Source organism: Lutra lutra, chromosome 1, assembly GCF_902655055.1.
Source record: "Lutra lutra chromosome 1, mLutLut1.2, whole genome shotgun sequence".
In the NCBI taxonomy this organism is placed as follows: domain Eukaryota; kingdom Metazoa; phylum Chordata; class Mammalia; order Carnivora; family Mustelidae; genus Lutra; species Lutra lutra.
In genome coordinates, this window is record NC_062278.1 from 211,230,074 (window position 1) to 211,245,281 (window position 15,208).

The 15,208-nt window shown below is 41.2% G+C and overlaps 1 protein-coding gene across 1 annotated transcript; it reads right to left on the bottom strand.

Moving 5' to 3' along the window:
* Positions 1–13,517: 13,517 nt before the first annotated feature.
* LOC125106149 (olfactory receptor 2Z1-like) lies at positions 13,518–14,468 on the bottom strand. Its single transcript, XM_047739833.1, has one exon. It carries the CDS (start codon positions 14,466–14,468, stop codon positions 13,518–13,520), a length of 951 nt encoding a protein of 316 aa, XP_047595789.1.
* Positions 14,469–15,208: the final 740 nt, after the last annotated feature.

Below are 15,208 nucleotides of genomic sequence, written 5' to 3' on the forward strand. Positions count from 1 at the left end.
TGATATGATACTCTATGTGGAAAACCCAAAAGACTCCACTCCAAAACTGCTAGAACTTGTACAGGAATTCAGTAAAGTGTCAGGATATAAAATCAATGCACAGAAATCAGTTGCATTTCTCTACACCAACAACAAGACAGAAGAAAGAGCAATTAAGGAGTCCATCCCATTTACAATTGCACCCAAAACTATAAGATACCTAGGAATAAACCTAACCAAACAGACTAAGAATCTATACTCAGAAAACTATAAAGTACTCATGAAAGAAATTGAGGAAGACACAAAGAAATGGAAAAATGTTCCATGCTCCTGGATTGGAAGAATAAATATTGTGAAAATGTCTATGCTACCTAAAGCAATCTACACATTTAATGCAATTCCTATCAAAATACCATCCATTTTTTTCAAAGAAATGGAACAAAGAATCCTAAAATTTATATGGAACCAGAAAAGACCTCGAATAGCCAAAGGAATATTGAAAAAGAAAGCCAAAGTTGGTGGCATCACAATTCCGGACTTCAAGCTCTATTACAAAGCTGTCATCATCAAGACAGCATGGTACTGGCACAAAAACAGACACATAGATCAATGGAACAGAATAGAGAGCCCAGAAATGGACCCTCAACTCTATGGTCAACTCATCTTCGACAAAGCAGGAAAGAATGTCCAATGGAAAAAAGACAGCCTCTTCAATAAATGGTGTTGGGAAAATTGGACAGCCACATGCAGAAAAATGAAATTGGATCATTTCCTTACACCACACACGAAAATAGACTCAAAATGGATGAAGGATCTCAATGTGAGAAAGGAATCCATCAAAATCCTCGAGGAAAACACAGGCAGCAACCTCTTCGACGTCAGCCGCAGCAATATCTTCCTAGGAACATCACCAAAGGCAAGGGAAGCAAGGGCAAAAATGAACTTTTGGGATTTTATCAAGATCAAAAGCTTTTGCACAGCAAAGGAAACAGTGAACAAAACCAAAAGACAACTGACAGAATGGGAGAAGATATTTGCAAATGACATATCAGATAAAGGGCTAGTGTCCAAAATCTATAAAGAACTTAGCAAACTCAACACCCAAAGAACAAATAATCCAATCAAGAAATGGGCAGAGGACATGAACAGACATTTCTGCAAAGAAGACATCCAGATGGCCAACAGACACATGAAAAAGTGCTCCATATCACTCGGCATCAGGGAAATACAAATCAAAACCACCATGAGATATCACCTCACACCAGTCAGAATGGCTAAAATTAACAAGTCAGGAAATGACAGATGCTGGCGAGGATGCGGAGAAAGGGGAACCCTCCTACACTGTTGGTGGGAATGCAAGCTGGTGCAACCACTCTGGAAAACAGCATGGAGGTTCCTCAAAATGTTGAAAATAGAACTACCCTATGACCCAGCAATTGCACTGCTGGGTATTTACCCTAAAGATACAAACATAGTGATCCGAAGGGGCACGTGCACCCGAATGTTTATAGCAGCAATGTCTACAATAGCCAAACTATGGAAAGAACCTAGATGTCCATCTACAGACGAATGGATAAAGAAGATGTGGTATATATACACAATGGAATACTATGCAGCCATCAAAAGAAATGAAATCTTGCCATTTGCGACGACGTGGATGGAACTAGAGGGTATCATGCTTAGCGAAATAAGTCAATCGGAGAAAGACAACTATCATATGATCTCCCTGATATGAGGGAGAGGAGATGCAACATGGGGGGTCGAGGGGGTAGGAGAAGAGTAAATGAAACAAGATGGGATTGGGAGGGAGACAAACCATAAGTGACTCTTAATCTCACAAAACAGAGGGTTGATGGGGGGAGGGGGTTGGGAGAGGGGGTGGGGTTATGGATATCGGGGAGGGTATGTGCTATGGTGAGTGTTGTGAAGTGTGTAAACCTGGCGATTCGCAGACCTGTACCCCTGGGGATAAAAATATATGTTTATAAAGCTGTAAAAAAAAAAAAAAAAAAAGAAAGAAAGGATGAATCCACAAGTTTTGTAGCAACATGGACGGGACTGGAAGAGATTATGCTGAGTGAAATAAGTCAAGCAGAGAGAGTCAATTATCATATGGTTTCACTTATTTGTGGAGCATAACAAATAGCATGGAGGACAAGGGGAGATGGAGAGGAGAAGGGAGTTGAGGGAAATTGGAAGGGGAGGTGAACCATGAGAGACTATGGACTCTGAAAAACGATCTGAGAATTTTGAAGGGGTGGGGGGTGGGAGGTTGGGGGCACCAGGTGGTGGGTATTGTAGAGGGCACGGATTGCATGGCGCACTGGGTGTGGTGCAAAAATAATGAATACTGTTATGCTGAAAAAAATAAAAAATTAAAAAAAAAAAAAAAGAATGTATATGGTAGATAAGCAAAATATGGTGCATCAATATAATGGAATATTACACAATCCTACAAAGGAATGACAGTCTGACTCAGGCTACAGCATGGATGAAACTTGAGGACATTATGTTAAATGCAAGAAGCCAGACACAAAAGGACAAATACTGTATGGTTTCGCTTATGTGGGGTCTTTAGAGGAGTCAGATGCATAGAGATAGGAAGTAGATGGTGGGAGTAAGAGGCTGGGGGAAGGGATGGGGAGTCAGTGTTTAATGATCACAAGATGAAAAGAGTTCTGGAGATGGTTGGTGCTGAGTGTTGCACAACAATGTGAATGTATTTAATGCCACTGAACTGGACACTTGGACATGGTTGAGACGGTAAATTTTATGTCATGTGTATTTGACCACCATAAAAAATTTGGAAAACAAATCATGAACAACACTCCTCATAATAGTGGAAAATTGGAAAATACTTAGATTTCCATCACCAGCAAAGTGGACAAATGCATGAGGGTATTATTTCCACAATAGAATATTCTATCACTCTGGAAGCAAATGAACTGGAGACTTGTATATTAATATGAATCTTAAAATATGACTACTTTTATGAATCTTAAAAATATAATTCTAAGCAAAATCCAGGAAGTTGCAGAGGCATGTGTAGAGTGACCCTATTTACATAAAAAATTGTAAAACCCATAGGGTCATGACAAAGGCTGTATTTAGAAATAGTGGTCACCTTGGAGGAGGAAAATAATGGGACAGGGGAAGGTATACATGGGATTTTCAATTGTATCTTTGATGCTTTATTTCTTAAGGTGGGTGATATTTGTTATATTATAAAGAATCCTTTTACATTTTTTCTTTTGACCTGTATGACTATGTTTTTGAAGTATACCTTATGTAATAAATGGTATATATGTGAACACAGAAATTGTTGAGTCCTGATTATGTATGGCCTGTGAAATTATTACCATAAGCAAGATACTGAACATTTCGGAAGGCCTGAAATCCAAACGCTTCTCTTCCTGTTTCTGACTCTCTCTCTCTCTCTCTCTGTATCTTTGTCTTGGTCTCTCTATGTCTCTGTGTCTGTGTCTTTCTGTCTCTGTTTCTCTCCCTGTCTCTGTCTCTCTCTGTGCTTCTGTCTCTGTGTCTGTACTGCTCTTTGTCTCTGTTTGTCTCTCATACATTCTTGATGAAATTTCTGGTTCTTGTCCTCTGTTCTCAAAGAAGAATGTAGGAACAAGTAGAAGGATCCACTGGCCTGTATCTGGGTTCTGTCTGCAATTCTCAGGCTGATGTCACCCCCTGGGCATCCCCTGGTTGATACCCTCCAGGACTTCTAGCCTCCCTGATATCCTCCCACCCCCGAAGCAGAGCCTGGTTGTTGTCCAGCCCTCCCACCCACCCCCTCACTTCTATGGCTAATAGATCACCACTTCCTGCTGTTCTTTCCTCCGAAAGTGTCCCTCCTTCCTGTCCCCTCCTATCCTCTCCAGCCCCCTGCCTCTTCTCTGTCTCCTGGACACCCAGTCTGTGCCCTCACTGGTCACTCTCATGTCTCCTCTTTCTCCCCTCTTCCCTAGGACAATCCTCAAAGTAACCTTGTAACCAAGTCCAAGCTCCCTACAGGACAAGCTAGTAAGTGGAGAGATAAGTTGTTGGGGTAGGAAAGTGAATTTATTCACCAAATCAGGAAACCGAGGATGGTGGACTACTGTCTCAAAGAGCCATCTCTCTGAATATGAAATTCAAGCTGCTTTTATGTTAGCAAAAGGGAGAAACGGGCGCCTGGGTGGCTCAGTGGGTTAAGCCTCTGCCTTCAGCTCAGGTCATGATCTCAGGGTCCTGGGATCGAGTCCCGCATTGTGCTCTCTGCTCGGCAGGGAGCCTGCTTCCTCCTCTCTCTCTCTCTCTGCCTGCCTTTCTGCCTACTTGTGATCTCTGTCAAATAAATAAATAAAATCTAAAAAAAAAAAAAAAGAAAGAAAGAAAACCCCCTATTTAAAAAAAAAGGGAGAAACAGGAGGGCATTGCAGTCAAAAGATAACTGACATCTCAGGAAGGTCATGAAACTTCTTTGTCTTGGTCAGCTGATCCTTGGGTGTGGGAATCTGGTCATATCTTTCCTGAAAATCTCGAACCTTGTAAGTCATTTCCGTTCGTTCTTTCTTATCTCCTCAAGTGAGGTAGGTTTCCCGTGAAAAAGCAGTTTTTGCAGATCTGAGCTGCAAACAAAATTCCTTCGATGGTTAACAAGCCTACAGGGCTCATCAGAAATTTCTCAGCTGTGGTTCCCAGCAGCAAGGGAAATAGAAGCAATGTGGAGTCAGACCTTCTATGTTTCTCCCAGTTACAACCTCACTTGCCTCCCTGTGGGCAATCCTGCAATAGCTCTTCCTGCTGACAGCTCACCTGTGCTGAGGGCTCACTGTGTGTGACTCTATGCATATGACTGTGTCTGATTCTCCAAGGTAGCTACTGTTAATCCTATTCTCTAGAGGAAGACTTTCAGGTGCAAGGAGGCCAAATGGCTCGGGTCTATTTTCTTCCAAAACCCATTCCTATAATACAGCACAACATAGGATTTAGCATGGCTTACACACCAAAGACTTTCTGGTCCCATTCATACACTGTGGGGACTAAATAGTCAAGACTCAGAGAGGCAAAGTTACTAGTCCAAGGTCACACAGGGGGTCTAGCTACCTTCAGAACTCCTGCTCTTTCCTTTTGCACTCACCTGGCAGATGAGCTATGACGTCAGGCTCTAAGCTCAGGGTGGTCCATGCACCTCTGACTTCTGGATCTGGAGTTGAGTGGTGAGCTGGGTTGCATGGGGAATGGGGCCCGATGTTTTGAGTGATGGGGAGGTAGGTCATTGGTCCCTCAGGAAGAAGCTTTAGAGTTCATGCCCTGATCCCATTGCTCTGGGCTGAGCCCCTGAGTGCTTTGTTAGAGATCCAGATGCCAAATAATTGTCTGCCCTAAAAGGAACCCGTGCTAGATGTGGTCTCTTGGGGAAAGTGAGCAACACTCATCATTTCTGTCTTTTTCTTTTCCTTCCACTTCTGTGGAGGCCTTGATCTCTGAAGCATTTTTCTTGGGGAGAACTTCCTTCAATGGCCCTAGAAGTGGCAAAATTCCCTTGGAAGCTTTGCACCCTTGTGACAAATCCACGGTGCTATTCTGCTCAAAATCTTACCATGGCTCCCACCGCCAGGCAGCACCTCCACAAGTTTTTTCCTACATAACATTTTATTTAAAAAAAGCATTTAAGCCATATATTTATTTATAAATTAGGCACACCTACTATAGAGAGAAGATATAATAATTCATTAACCACATCTTGTAAATAAATATTAATTTACAGAAAGCAAGAATAAAATAAATCCTATTTAAATGGATTTATAATTATGAGAACTCCATGGTATTCTTAGCTTGCACTTCAAGGCACATATCATGGTTAACATTAGTGTATATGTATCTGTATGTATGATAGTCTTCTTGATGTTCTCAAATTTTTTTGTGGGGAGGCTGACTTCTATCCTGGCTGTTACAGTTATCAATCCCTTTGTAACAAATAACCCCAAAGTAAGAGGATTAAAACAGCAACAACAACAGCATTTATTTTGCTTATGAATATCTTCTTTCTAGATTAAATCCCCCTCCCAGCTTTACTGAATTATACTTGAGTATATATTTAGGGCATACAATGGGATGATTTGTTATGTATATTTGTTATAAAATGGTTACGCCAATCAAGTTAATACATCCATTACCTCTCAAGGTTACCAAAGTTCTGTATGTGATGAGAGCACTTAAGACTTGCTATCTCGGAGTGCCTGGGTGGCTCAGTTGGTTCAGCAACTAGCTCTTGATCTCAGCTCAGGTCTTAGTCTCCAGGTTGTGAGTTCAACTCCCAGGTTGGATTTCACATTGAGTATGGAGTCTACTTAAGAAACAAAAAAAAGACCTACTATCTTAGCAAATTTCAAGTGTATGATCAGAAGTATTAACTATAGTCTCCTCATTGTGCATTAGGTCCTCAGAACTTATTCACCTTATAAATGGAAGTTTGTACCTTTTTTTAAAAATAGGCACCACACCAAGTGCAGAGCCCAATGTGAGGCTTAAACTCATGACCCTGAGATCAAAACCTGAGCTGAGATCAAGGGTCAGTTGCTTAACTGACTGAGTCACCCAGAGGCCCCGAGAAAGTTTGTACCTTTTGACCACATCTCCCCATTCTTCTTTCTTCCAATCTTGGCATCCACCATTCTCTCAGTTTCTGTAAGTTTAACTTTCCCTCCCTCCGTCCCCAGATCCTGCGTATAAGCAAGATTATACAGTACTTTTCTTTCTCTGCCTGGCTTATTCCACTTAATATAATGCCCTCAAGTTTCATCCATATTGTCACAAATAGTATTATTTCCCTCTTATCTGTATCTATAGATCTATATCTGTATATCCACATTTCTTTATCCATTCTTCTGTTGATGGACACTTACTTTGTTTCCATATCTTAGCTATTGTGAATAATGCTGCAATGCAGGCACCTGGGTGGCTCAGTGGGTTAAAGCCTCTGCCTTCGGCTGAAGTCATGATCCCAGGGTTCTGGGATCGAGTCCCGCATTGGACTCGCTGCTTAGCAGGCAGCCTGCTTCCCCCTCTCTCTCTGCCTGCCTCTCTGCCTACTTGTGATCTCTCTCTGTAAAATAAATAAAATCTTAAAAAAATAATGCTGCAATGAATATGGAAATGGAGCTATCTCTTTGAAACACAATGCAAGATCCCTGATGAACATGGATGCAAAAATCCTCAACAAAATATTAGCAAATAAATTCACTAGCACATTAAGAAGATCATGCACCATGATCAAGTGGCATTGACCTCTGGGATGCAAGGAAAGTTTAATATTTGTCAATAAATAAATATGAGAGAATGCTAACAGAACGAAGGGTAAAAATCATATGATCATATTATTAGATATAGAAGAAGCATCTGAAAAAACTCATCTTTTCATGATAAAAACTTCCAACAAGTTGGGTATGGAAGGAATGTAGCTCAACATAATAAAGGCCATATATGACAAGCCTACAGCTAACATCATGGCCAATAGTGAAAGGTGGAAAGCTTTTCCTCTAAGATCAAGAACAGGACAGAGATGTCCACTCTTACCTCTCCTATTCAATATGGTCCTGGAAGTTCTACCCAGAGCAATTAGGCAAGAAAAAGAAATAAAGGGCATCCAAAGTAGAAAGGAAGTAGTAATTGTCTTTGTTTGCTTATGAATCTTAACTTAAGTGGTGCTTGGCAAGGCCAGCTCATCTCTTCCATTTGAAGGCTGAGGGTTGGAATCATTGGAGACAGTGTATTCTGGTTGTTGGCCGCACTTCAGCTGGGACTGGGCTGAGCACCTATAGATGGCGTCTCCATGTGGCAGCTTGGCTTCCTTACAACATGTGGCTGGGTTCCGAGAGCGAACATCTCAACAGAACCAGGTGGAAACTGTATGACCTTTAATGATACAGCTTTGGCAGTCACATGGGGCCAGTCTGCCATTGTCACAGTGCCCCGCCCAGATTTAAGGGGAGGGGATTTATGCCTCACTTTTTGATGGAAAAGTATCAACATCACATTGCAAGGACAATATGTGGGATGACAGACATTGGTATGGTCATCCTTGGATAATGCAATCTGCCAACGTCTCTGATTACGGTCTTTTCCTCTCACACTTTACCCAGTGAAGGATCCTAGCCTTAGTCATTTTCTTAGGCATGGTATTTGCATTGTTAAAATTAATTTTGTCCTATGGATTCTTTTCAAGAAACTTTCTTTAAGCCACTTGTCCATTACATGAATGTTGGTTTAGTGAAATCTGGATAACTCAAGCCATTCATACACTTTACCAAGCATGTGGACTCCTATAACACAAATTAAGACTAATGTATATACTATATATATATATTATGTATAAAGTATACATATATAATATATATATTTACTATATATGTATGTACATACATATATAGGGTATATATATTTTTAAAATATATTTTATATGTAAATATATCTGTATTTTCCTCTATATAAAAAAGGAAGTGATCTCTTGAGGAAAAAGTGGACGTTTCTCTCTTGAAATAATTTTGTAACCATGAGTATATTGCTTGTTTAACCTTTAGCTGGATACTTTGAACATTAATAGACTTTCCCATTAAGTAAAAAAACAAAAACATAAATGACTTCCACTGGAAATTTTTTTAACCCAAGAATGAGTCTTTAATACCAAAGTGAATTGTTTGTTTTTTCAACTTATTTTGAAATAGTTACAGATGCACAAGAAGTTTGAAAAATAGTACATGAATTCTGCATACCTTCCACTGAGTTTCATCCAGTAGTTACATCGTATATAAATATAGTACAATATCAAAATCAGGAAATTCATGTTAGTACAATGTATCTATATAGTTGCATGCAATTTTATCACAGGTGTGGACAAAATTGTTATTTTGAGGGTATCATAGACATGGAATCGCACAGTACATAACCTCTTGTGATTGATTTTTTTTTTTTTTTTTTGCTCAGCATAATGCCCTGAAGATCTGCTTAAGTTGTTCTATGTATCATGGCATTTTGTTCCTTTTTTATTACTGGGTATGTCATGGGCTGAATTGTGCCCCTCACTTCAAATTCATATGTTGGTGTTCTAACCTCTAGTAACCCAGACTATGACCTTATTTGAAGATAGGGTCTTTACAGAGATAAGCAAGTTTAAAATGAGTTCATTAGGCTGAGCCTTAATCCCATATGACTGGTGTTCTTATAAGAAGAGGACACTTTCCCATGGAGATAAACACAGAGAAATGATGATATGAAGACACAAGGAGAAGACATCTACAAACCAAGGAGGGACCTGGCCAGGGACAGACCTTCCTCTCATGGCCATTGGAGGGAGCCAACCCTGCCAACACTTTGATCTCAGGCTTCTGGCATCCAGAGCTGCAAGAAAATAAATTTCTGTTGTTTAAATGACCCAGTCTATGGTACTTTATTCAGTTAGCCTTAGCAAACTAATACAGGATAGAATATCATTGTATGGGTTTACTGACACTTGTTCAACCATTCATGTATTGAACAACATTTGGGTCAATTCCAGTTTTTGGCTATTCCAAATAAAGCTGCTCTGAATATTTGTGTGCATGTTCTTTTGTGGGCTGTATTGTCATTTTTATAAACATTAAAGCCAACAATTAGTGTAATTGATGTAACATTCATTTGGTAGTTATTTCTTTAAATATTTAATGATTTCAATTTTGTGGTTTTACTTTTGTGCTTTGGAGCAAAACTCTGCTTTGCTCTTTTTTTAAATCTTGTTTTCATTCCTAGATCTCAATTATTTCCAGAAGCTTCTGGGATGCTGCAGAGTGTTAGTGGGAAGTGTCCACCTTTGAAGCTGGGGAAAAGAAAGAAGGGGCTGGTTAGGCCCTCTGGAGAAACATGCCTCTAGAGAGTCTTGGGAATGATTCCCTTGATTTTGAAACACTAACATCCCCTAGAGCTTGGTTTGGATTACACATAATGAAAGAGGGTGTCCTTGTGAATGGGGTTGAGGAATGAATTCCTCTACATTTATATTTATTATCCTCTTGATAAATTGATCTTTTTATCATTATGAAATGTCATTCTTTATCTCTGATAATTCCCCTTGCTTTCAAGTCTGTTTCTCCTGATATTGATGTAGACAGGCCAACTTTCTTATGATTCTATTTTCATCATTTGGTTTCCATACCTTTGTAAGAAATCCGTAGCCAAGGAAACTTGAATCATCAATAAACTTATAAAAAGATGCTCACCCTCACTAGAAATCAGGGATATTGAGAGTAAAATAATCAATAAATATAATTTCCCACCAGGAAATTGGCTAATTTTGAAGTTTTACCTTTCAAAATGGTGGTGACATAGTTGGGAAAATGACCACTTTCCTCCGTAGGTGACAATCTTTTCAGGGTACTTTGGCAAAAATCTATTCAAGCAAAAATGTGTGTACTTTATGGTGGAGCAATTTATCTTTTATTTTATTTTATCTTATTTTTTTGAGAGAAAGAGAGCATGCATGTGAGTGGCACAGAGGAAGAGGGAAAGAGACAATCCTTTTTTTTTTTTAAAGATTTTAATTGTTTATTTGTCGGAGAGAGAGAGCACAAGCAGAGGGAGTGATAGGTAGAGGGAGAAGCAGACTCTCTGCTGAGCAAGGAGCCCAACATGGAACTCAAACTCAGGACCCTGGGATCATGACCTGAGCTGAAGGCAGATGCTTAATTGGCTGAGCCACCCAGGCATCCCAAAGAGAGAGAATCTTAATTAAGCAGGCTCCACACTCAGTGTGGAGACCGATGTGGGGCTGGATCTCATGACCCTGATATCACAACCTGAGCCAAAATCAAGAGTCAGAGGCTTAACCGACTGAGCCACCCAGGTGCCCCACAACTCATTTTTTGGAGATTACAGATGGGTGTGAGACAGAGGAAGAGAGGGGAAGGAAGTGAGAGACCCAGTCCTTCTGACAGGGTCAGAAGGGTCAGTGGCATAGGTGAAGACGTAGGAAGAGCTGGAAACAGGTCTAGCATCATTTTCCCCACTGAACTTGCTTAAAGCTTCTCATGCCTATATTCATGAAATGTCTAAGAAATAAAACTAATCAGCCCCTTGCAATTGATAAATTTTTAAAAAATATTATTTATTTATTTCAGAGAGAGAGTGAGCAATAGAGAGTATGGGAGGGCAGAGGGAGTGGGAGAAGCAGCGCCCCACTGAGCAGAGTCCCTGATGCAGAAATAATTCCCAGGATGCTAAGGTCATGACCTGAGCTGAAGGCAGATGCTTAACTGACTAAGCCACCCAAGCACAAGCAACTGATGAGTTACTGAACACTACATCTGAAACTAGTGATGTACTATATGTTGGCTAATTGAATTTAAATAAAATTTTTTTTAAAAACGTAACCAGGGGTGCCTGGGTGGCTCAGTGGGTTAAAGCCTCTTCCTTCAGCTCAGGTCGTGATCCCAGGGTCCTGGGATTGAGCCCCGCGTCAGGCTCTCTGCTTAGCAGGACTTCTTCCTTTGCTTCTTCCTCTCCCTCTCTCTGCCTGCCTCTCTGCCTACTTGTGATCTCTGTCTGTCAAATAAATAAAATCTTTAAAATAAAATAAAATAAAAAACGTAATCAGCCCCACAGAACCTTACTCTTTTCTATGTTCCCATCACTCTACCCACCACAGTGGAATAGTTCTTTAAAAGTATCTCAAGTTTGGGAAGAAATATGCACACATCCAGTCCATTTTTTTTGTAAGTTCAGGGAAGCCTTATTGGATCTGGGAGGAGCAAGGGTAGAAATGAGAAGAGAAGGGCAACAGAGAAGATTTGGGTCCTTCTGGTTTGTTCTTACTAGTTTGTAAAACTTCATTAAAACATGCCCTCCCCACCCCACTCACCTGCCTAGCTCTGAGAGCAGCAAGACCATGATAACAGTCTGACCATCATATCACTTATGACCTCAGAGTGATCTACCCAATGATGACAGTGGCCAAGAGGAGACAAGAGAAGTCTCGCCACCATGCTATAGTTCCTCAACTCAATTTTTACAATTTCCTTTCTAGTCTTCAGGAGCATTTGCCAGTTGGAAGCACTGTGATATATTGAACATGGACTCAGATAGCTTGGGTTAGAATCCCAGCTTCCCTACTTCCTAGCGGGGGGACCTTGGATATGTTGCCTAAACTCCCTGTGCTTCAGTTTCTCCATCTATAAATAAGACAATAATAGTATGTATTCACAGGGTTGTTGAGGGCGTATGCTATGATAATAGAAACCCTGCTGGTTTTATAGATAAAAGTTTATTTATTGCCCATATCAATTCCAGTGTAGGTCATCTCCGATCCATACTATACTACCCTGGTACTCTTCTGTAGTCAAGTTATGACACGTTTATTGTAGTGTTGTGTAGTACAAGTAGTACAGTACATTCCTGATACCTATATTGATGGGTCCAGACAGCTCTGAAAAGGGAGCTTAGACTGAGATGTGGGCTTGGTGACATAGTTTAAATACTTAAAAGCCCCCATTCAATTAATCCCTTTTTTTGACACACACATAGATTGGCACCAGTTGTTCAAAATGCTTAGGATGACTTGTCAACTCAGCCTTCATATGCACAGGAACAGCTCTGATCCCTTTACATTTGGTAAATATCTCTGTAAAGATAAATTTCAAGGATGTATCTTTCCTCTGGAAATCTTTAATTGGGTAAATTTAACTCTTGTACCTAATGGTGATGACAACAAAAGTTTAAAAATGGCAGCATCCAATATTAGATGACCTTGATATTCAGATAAGAGTGGGCCTCACCATCTTACATCTCTGCTTCATAGTAATTGAGACAGTAAAAGTAACACATGCTTGGCCTGCCCAACCAGGGTCATCTTGAATGACAGTCTTCCACTTCTGTGAAACCTAAAAATGGGACTCAAACAAAGATACTGCTGAGAACCAACATGGGCAGGGACTTCTAGAACATCACTGCCAAAGCACTAGCCCTGTATCTCCTTTCTTACTTGGATTCCAGAGATTGGATCCCAGACCCACCACTCACTGTGCATAAATCTATAAGAATGGGGTGTAAGCCAGGACACTAATGCATGGCTGAAATATCCACAAGCTGTTGGGTTACTATTATTTTAGTAAAATTTTCCTTCTGTTTAAGAATGAAAAAAAAAAAAGGGCGCCTGGGTGGCTCAGGGGTTAAGCCTCTGCCTTCAGCTCAGGTCACGATCTCGGGGTCCTGGGATCGAGCCCCACATTGGGCTCTCTGCTCAGCAGGGAGCCTGCTTCCTCCTCTCTCTCTGTCTGCCTCTCTGCCTACTTGTGGTCTCTGTCAAATAAATAAATAAAATCTTAAAAAAAAAAGAATAAAAAAAAAAAACCAACCCAAGCAAATAGACCCTCCTCTTGTTTAAGTGATTGGGTTCACTATTTTTGTTTTCTATAAACCTTCAAGAAAAAAAGCAGGTCTGGGAGGAGAAAAGGAGTTGGTTATAGTACACCTTGCACCACATGAACTGCAAATGAGACAGGCCTCAACTGTAAGGGAGGGTCCTAGGAACATCTCTTTGACCTAAAGCCAGTTCTGCCAAGGACCTTGACCAAAGCCATTTGAACCTCTTGGTTTCTCAGGCTATAGATGAGGGGGTTGAGTGTAGGGGTGACAAGGCTGTAGAAGAGGGAGACCACATTGTCTTGCTGTGGGCTGTGGTATGTACCTGGAACCATGTACATGAACACGGCTGCCCCATAAAAGAGCCCCACCACAGTGATGTGCGAGGAGCAGGTGGTAAAGGCCTTGTGTCGGGCCTCGGCAGAGTGCATGCGGAGAACAGCCCTCAACACATGGCTATAGGAGGTGGTGATGAGTGACAGGGGCACCAACAAGATCAGCACCCCCGAGATGGACAGCGACAGCTCATAAGCAGAGGTGTCTGCACAAGACAGCTTCAGCAGGGCAGGCAGCTCACAGAAAAAGTGATCCACGGTGTGTGAAGCACAGTAGGGGAAGTGCAGGGTGATGGAGGTCTGGATAGAGGCCACAAGCATACCTGACAACCAGGAGGTGCCCACCATGAGTAGGCAGACCTGACGTCTCATGAGCACAGGGTAATGCAGGGGGTGGCACACGGCAACATAGCGGTCATAAGACATGAGGGCTAGCAGAACACCCTCAGAGACACCCATCAGCATCAGGAAGAACATCTGAGCTGCACAACCCCCAAAGGAGATGGAGTCCTCTCCCTGCAGGAAGTCAGCTGCCATCTTGGGGATGGTGACCAGTGGAAAGCCAACGTCCAATAGGGAGAGATGACTGAGCAGGAAATACATGGGTGTGTGGAGCCCGGAGTCTGTGTGGATCAAGAAGAGCAGGATGGCATTGCCCAGAAGGCCCAGAGTGAATATGAGAGCCACAAGGGAGAACAGGACCAGATGTGGCCCTGAGTGGCTGAAGAGCCCCATGAGAGTGAAGTCTGAGATCACCGACTGATTTGATTCTCTCATCCTCCAGGAAGCATCACACATCTGTACGAAGAACAGGATATTTGGAAGGAGTCTCCGTGGGTCTTGTCTTACATGCCAAATAAAATTGTTTGGTAGTAGTTGCTTAAAGTCTCAAGAAGGATGAGGAGCATTTTCAGTCTCAGTAGGAAAAAAAAATCACTGATTTATTGTGTCTGCTTTAGGAGATGGGAATAGCAAAGTCTTGTCTTTGCCTTCCAAGCAAGCACTATCCACCAATATTTTCAGTTGAACTCTGTCCCTGAGCTAGGGAGTGCAAGTTAGTCCCAGTGGAGTATTGGAATATACCCCATCCAAGACACCCTTCAGCCAAAGCAGGGGAGGTATTCCAAAGAGATTATATATCAAGTAGGGAGAATTTGCCAAAGATAATAAGGGATGATGAGCCTGGAGAAGGAATATGGAGTGTGTGGATTGTTTGGTGTATGGTTAAGGGAACTTGGATAGAGCAAGATTTAAATACCAACTCAGCTGTGTCCTAGCTTTGTGGCTTTGGACATGTTATTTAACCTTTCTGGGAGTCAGTTTCCCCATCTATCTATAGGGATAAATAACACCTTCCTTGTAGGAGTAGCTGGGAGTATTAAATGAGATAATGAATTAAACAACTTAACTCAATGACAACCATATGGAGATTTCTTGTTTTAAGTTCACAGCTATTAGTCATATTGTAGAGGAAATGTATACATTAAAAAAGTCAGCTGGGTAGGATGATTTCACCT

Coding starts and splice junctions, on each gene's coding strand:
- LOC125106149 (XM_047739833.1), bottom strand. CDS start 14,468: ATGAGAGAATCAAATCAGTCGGTGATCTCAGACTTCACTCTCATGGGG.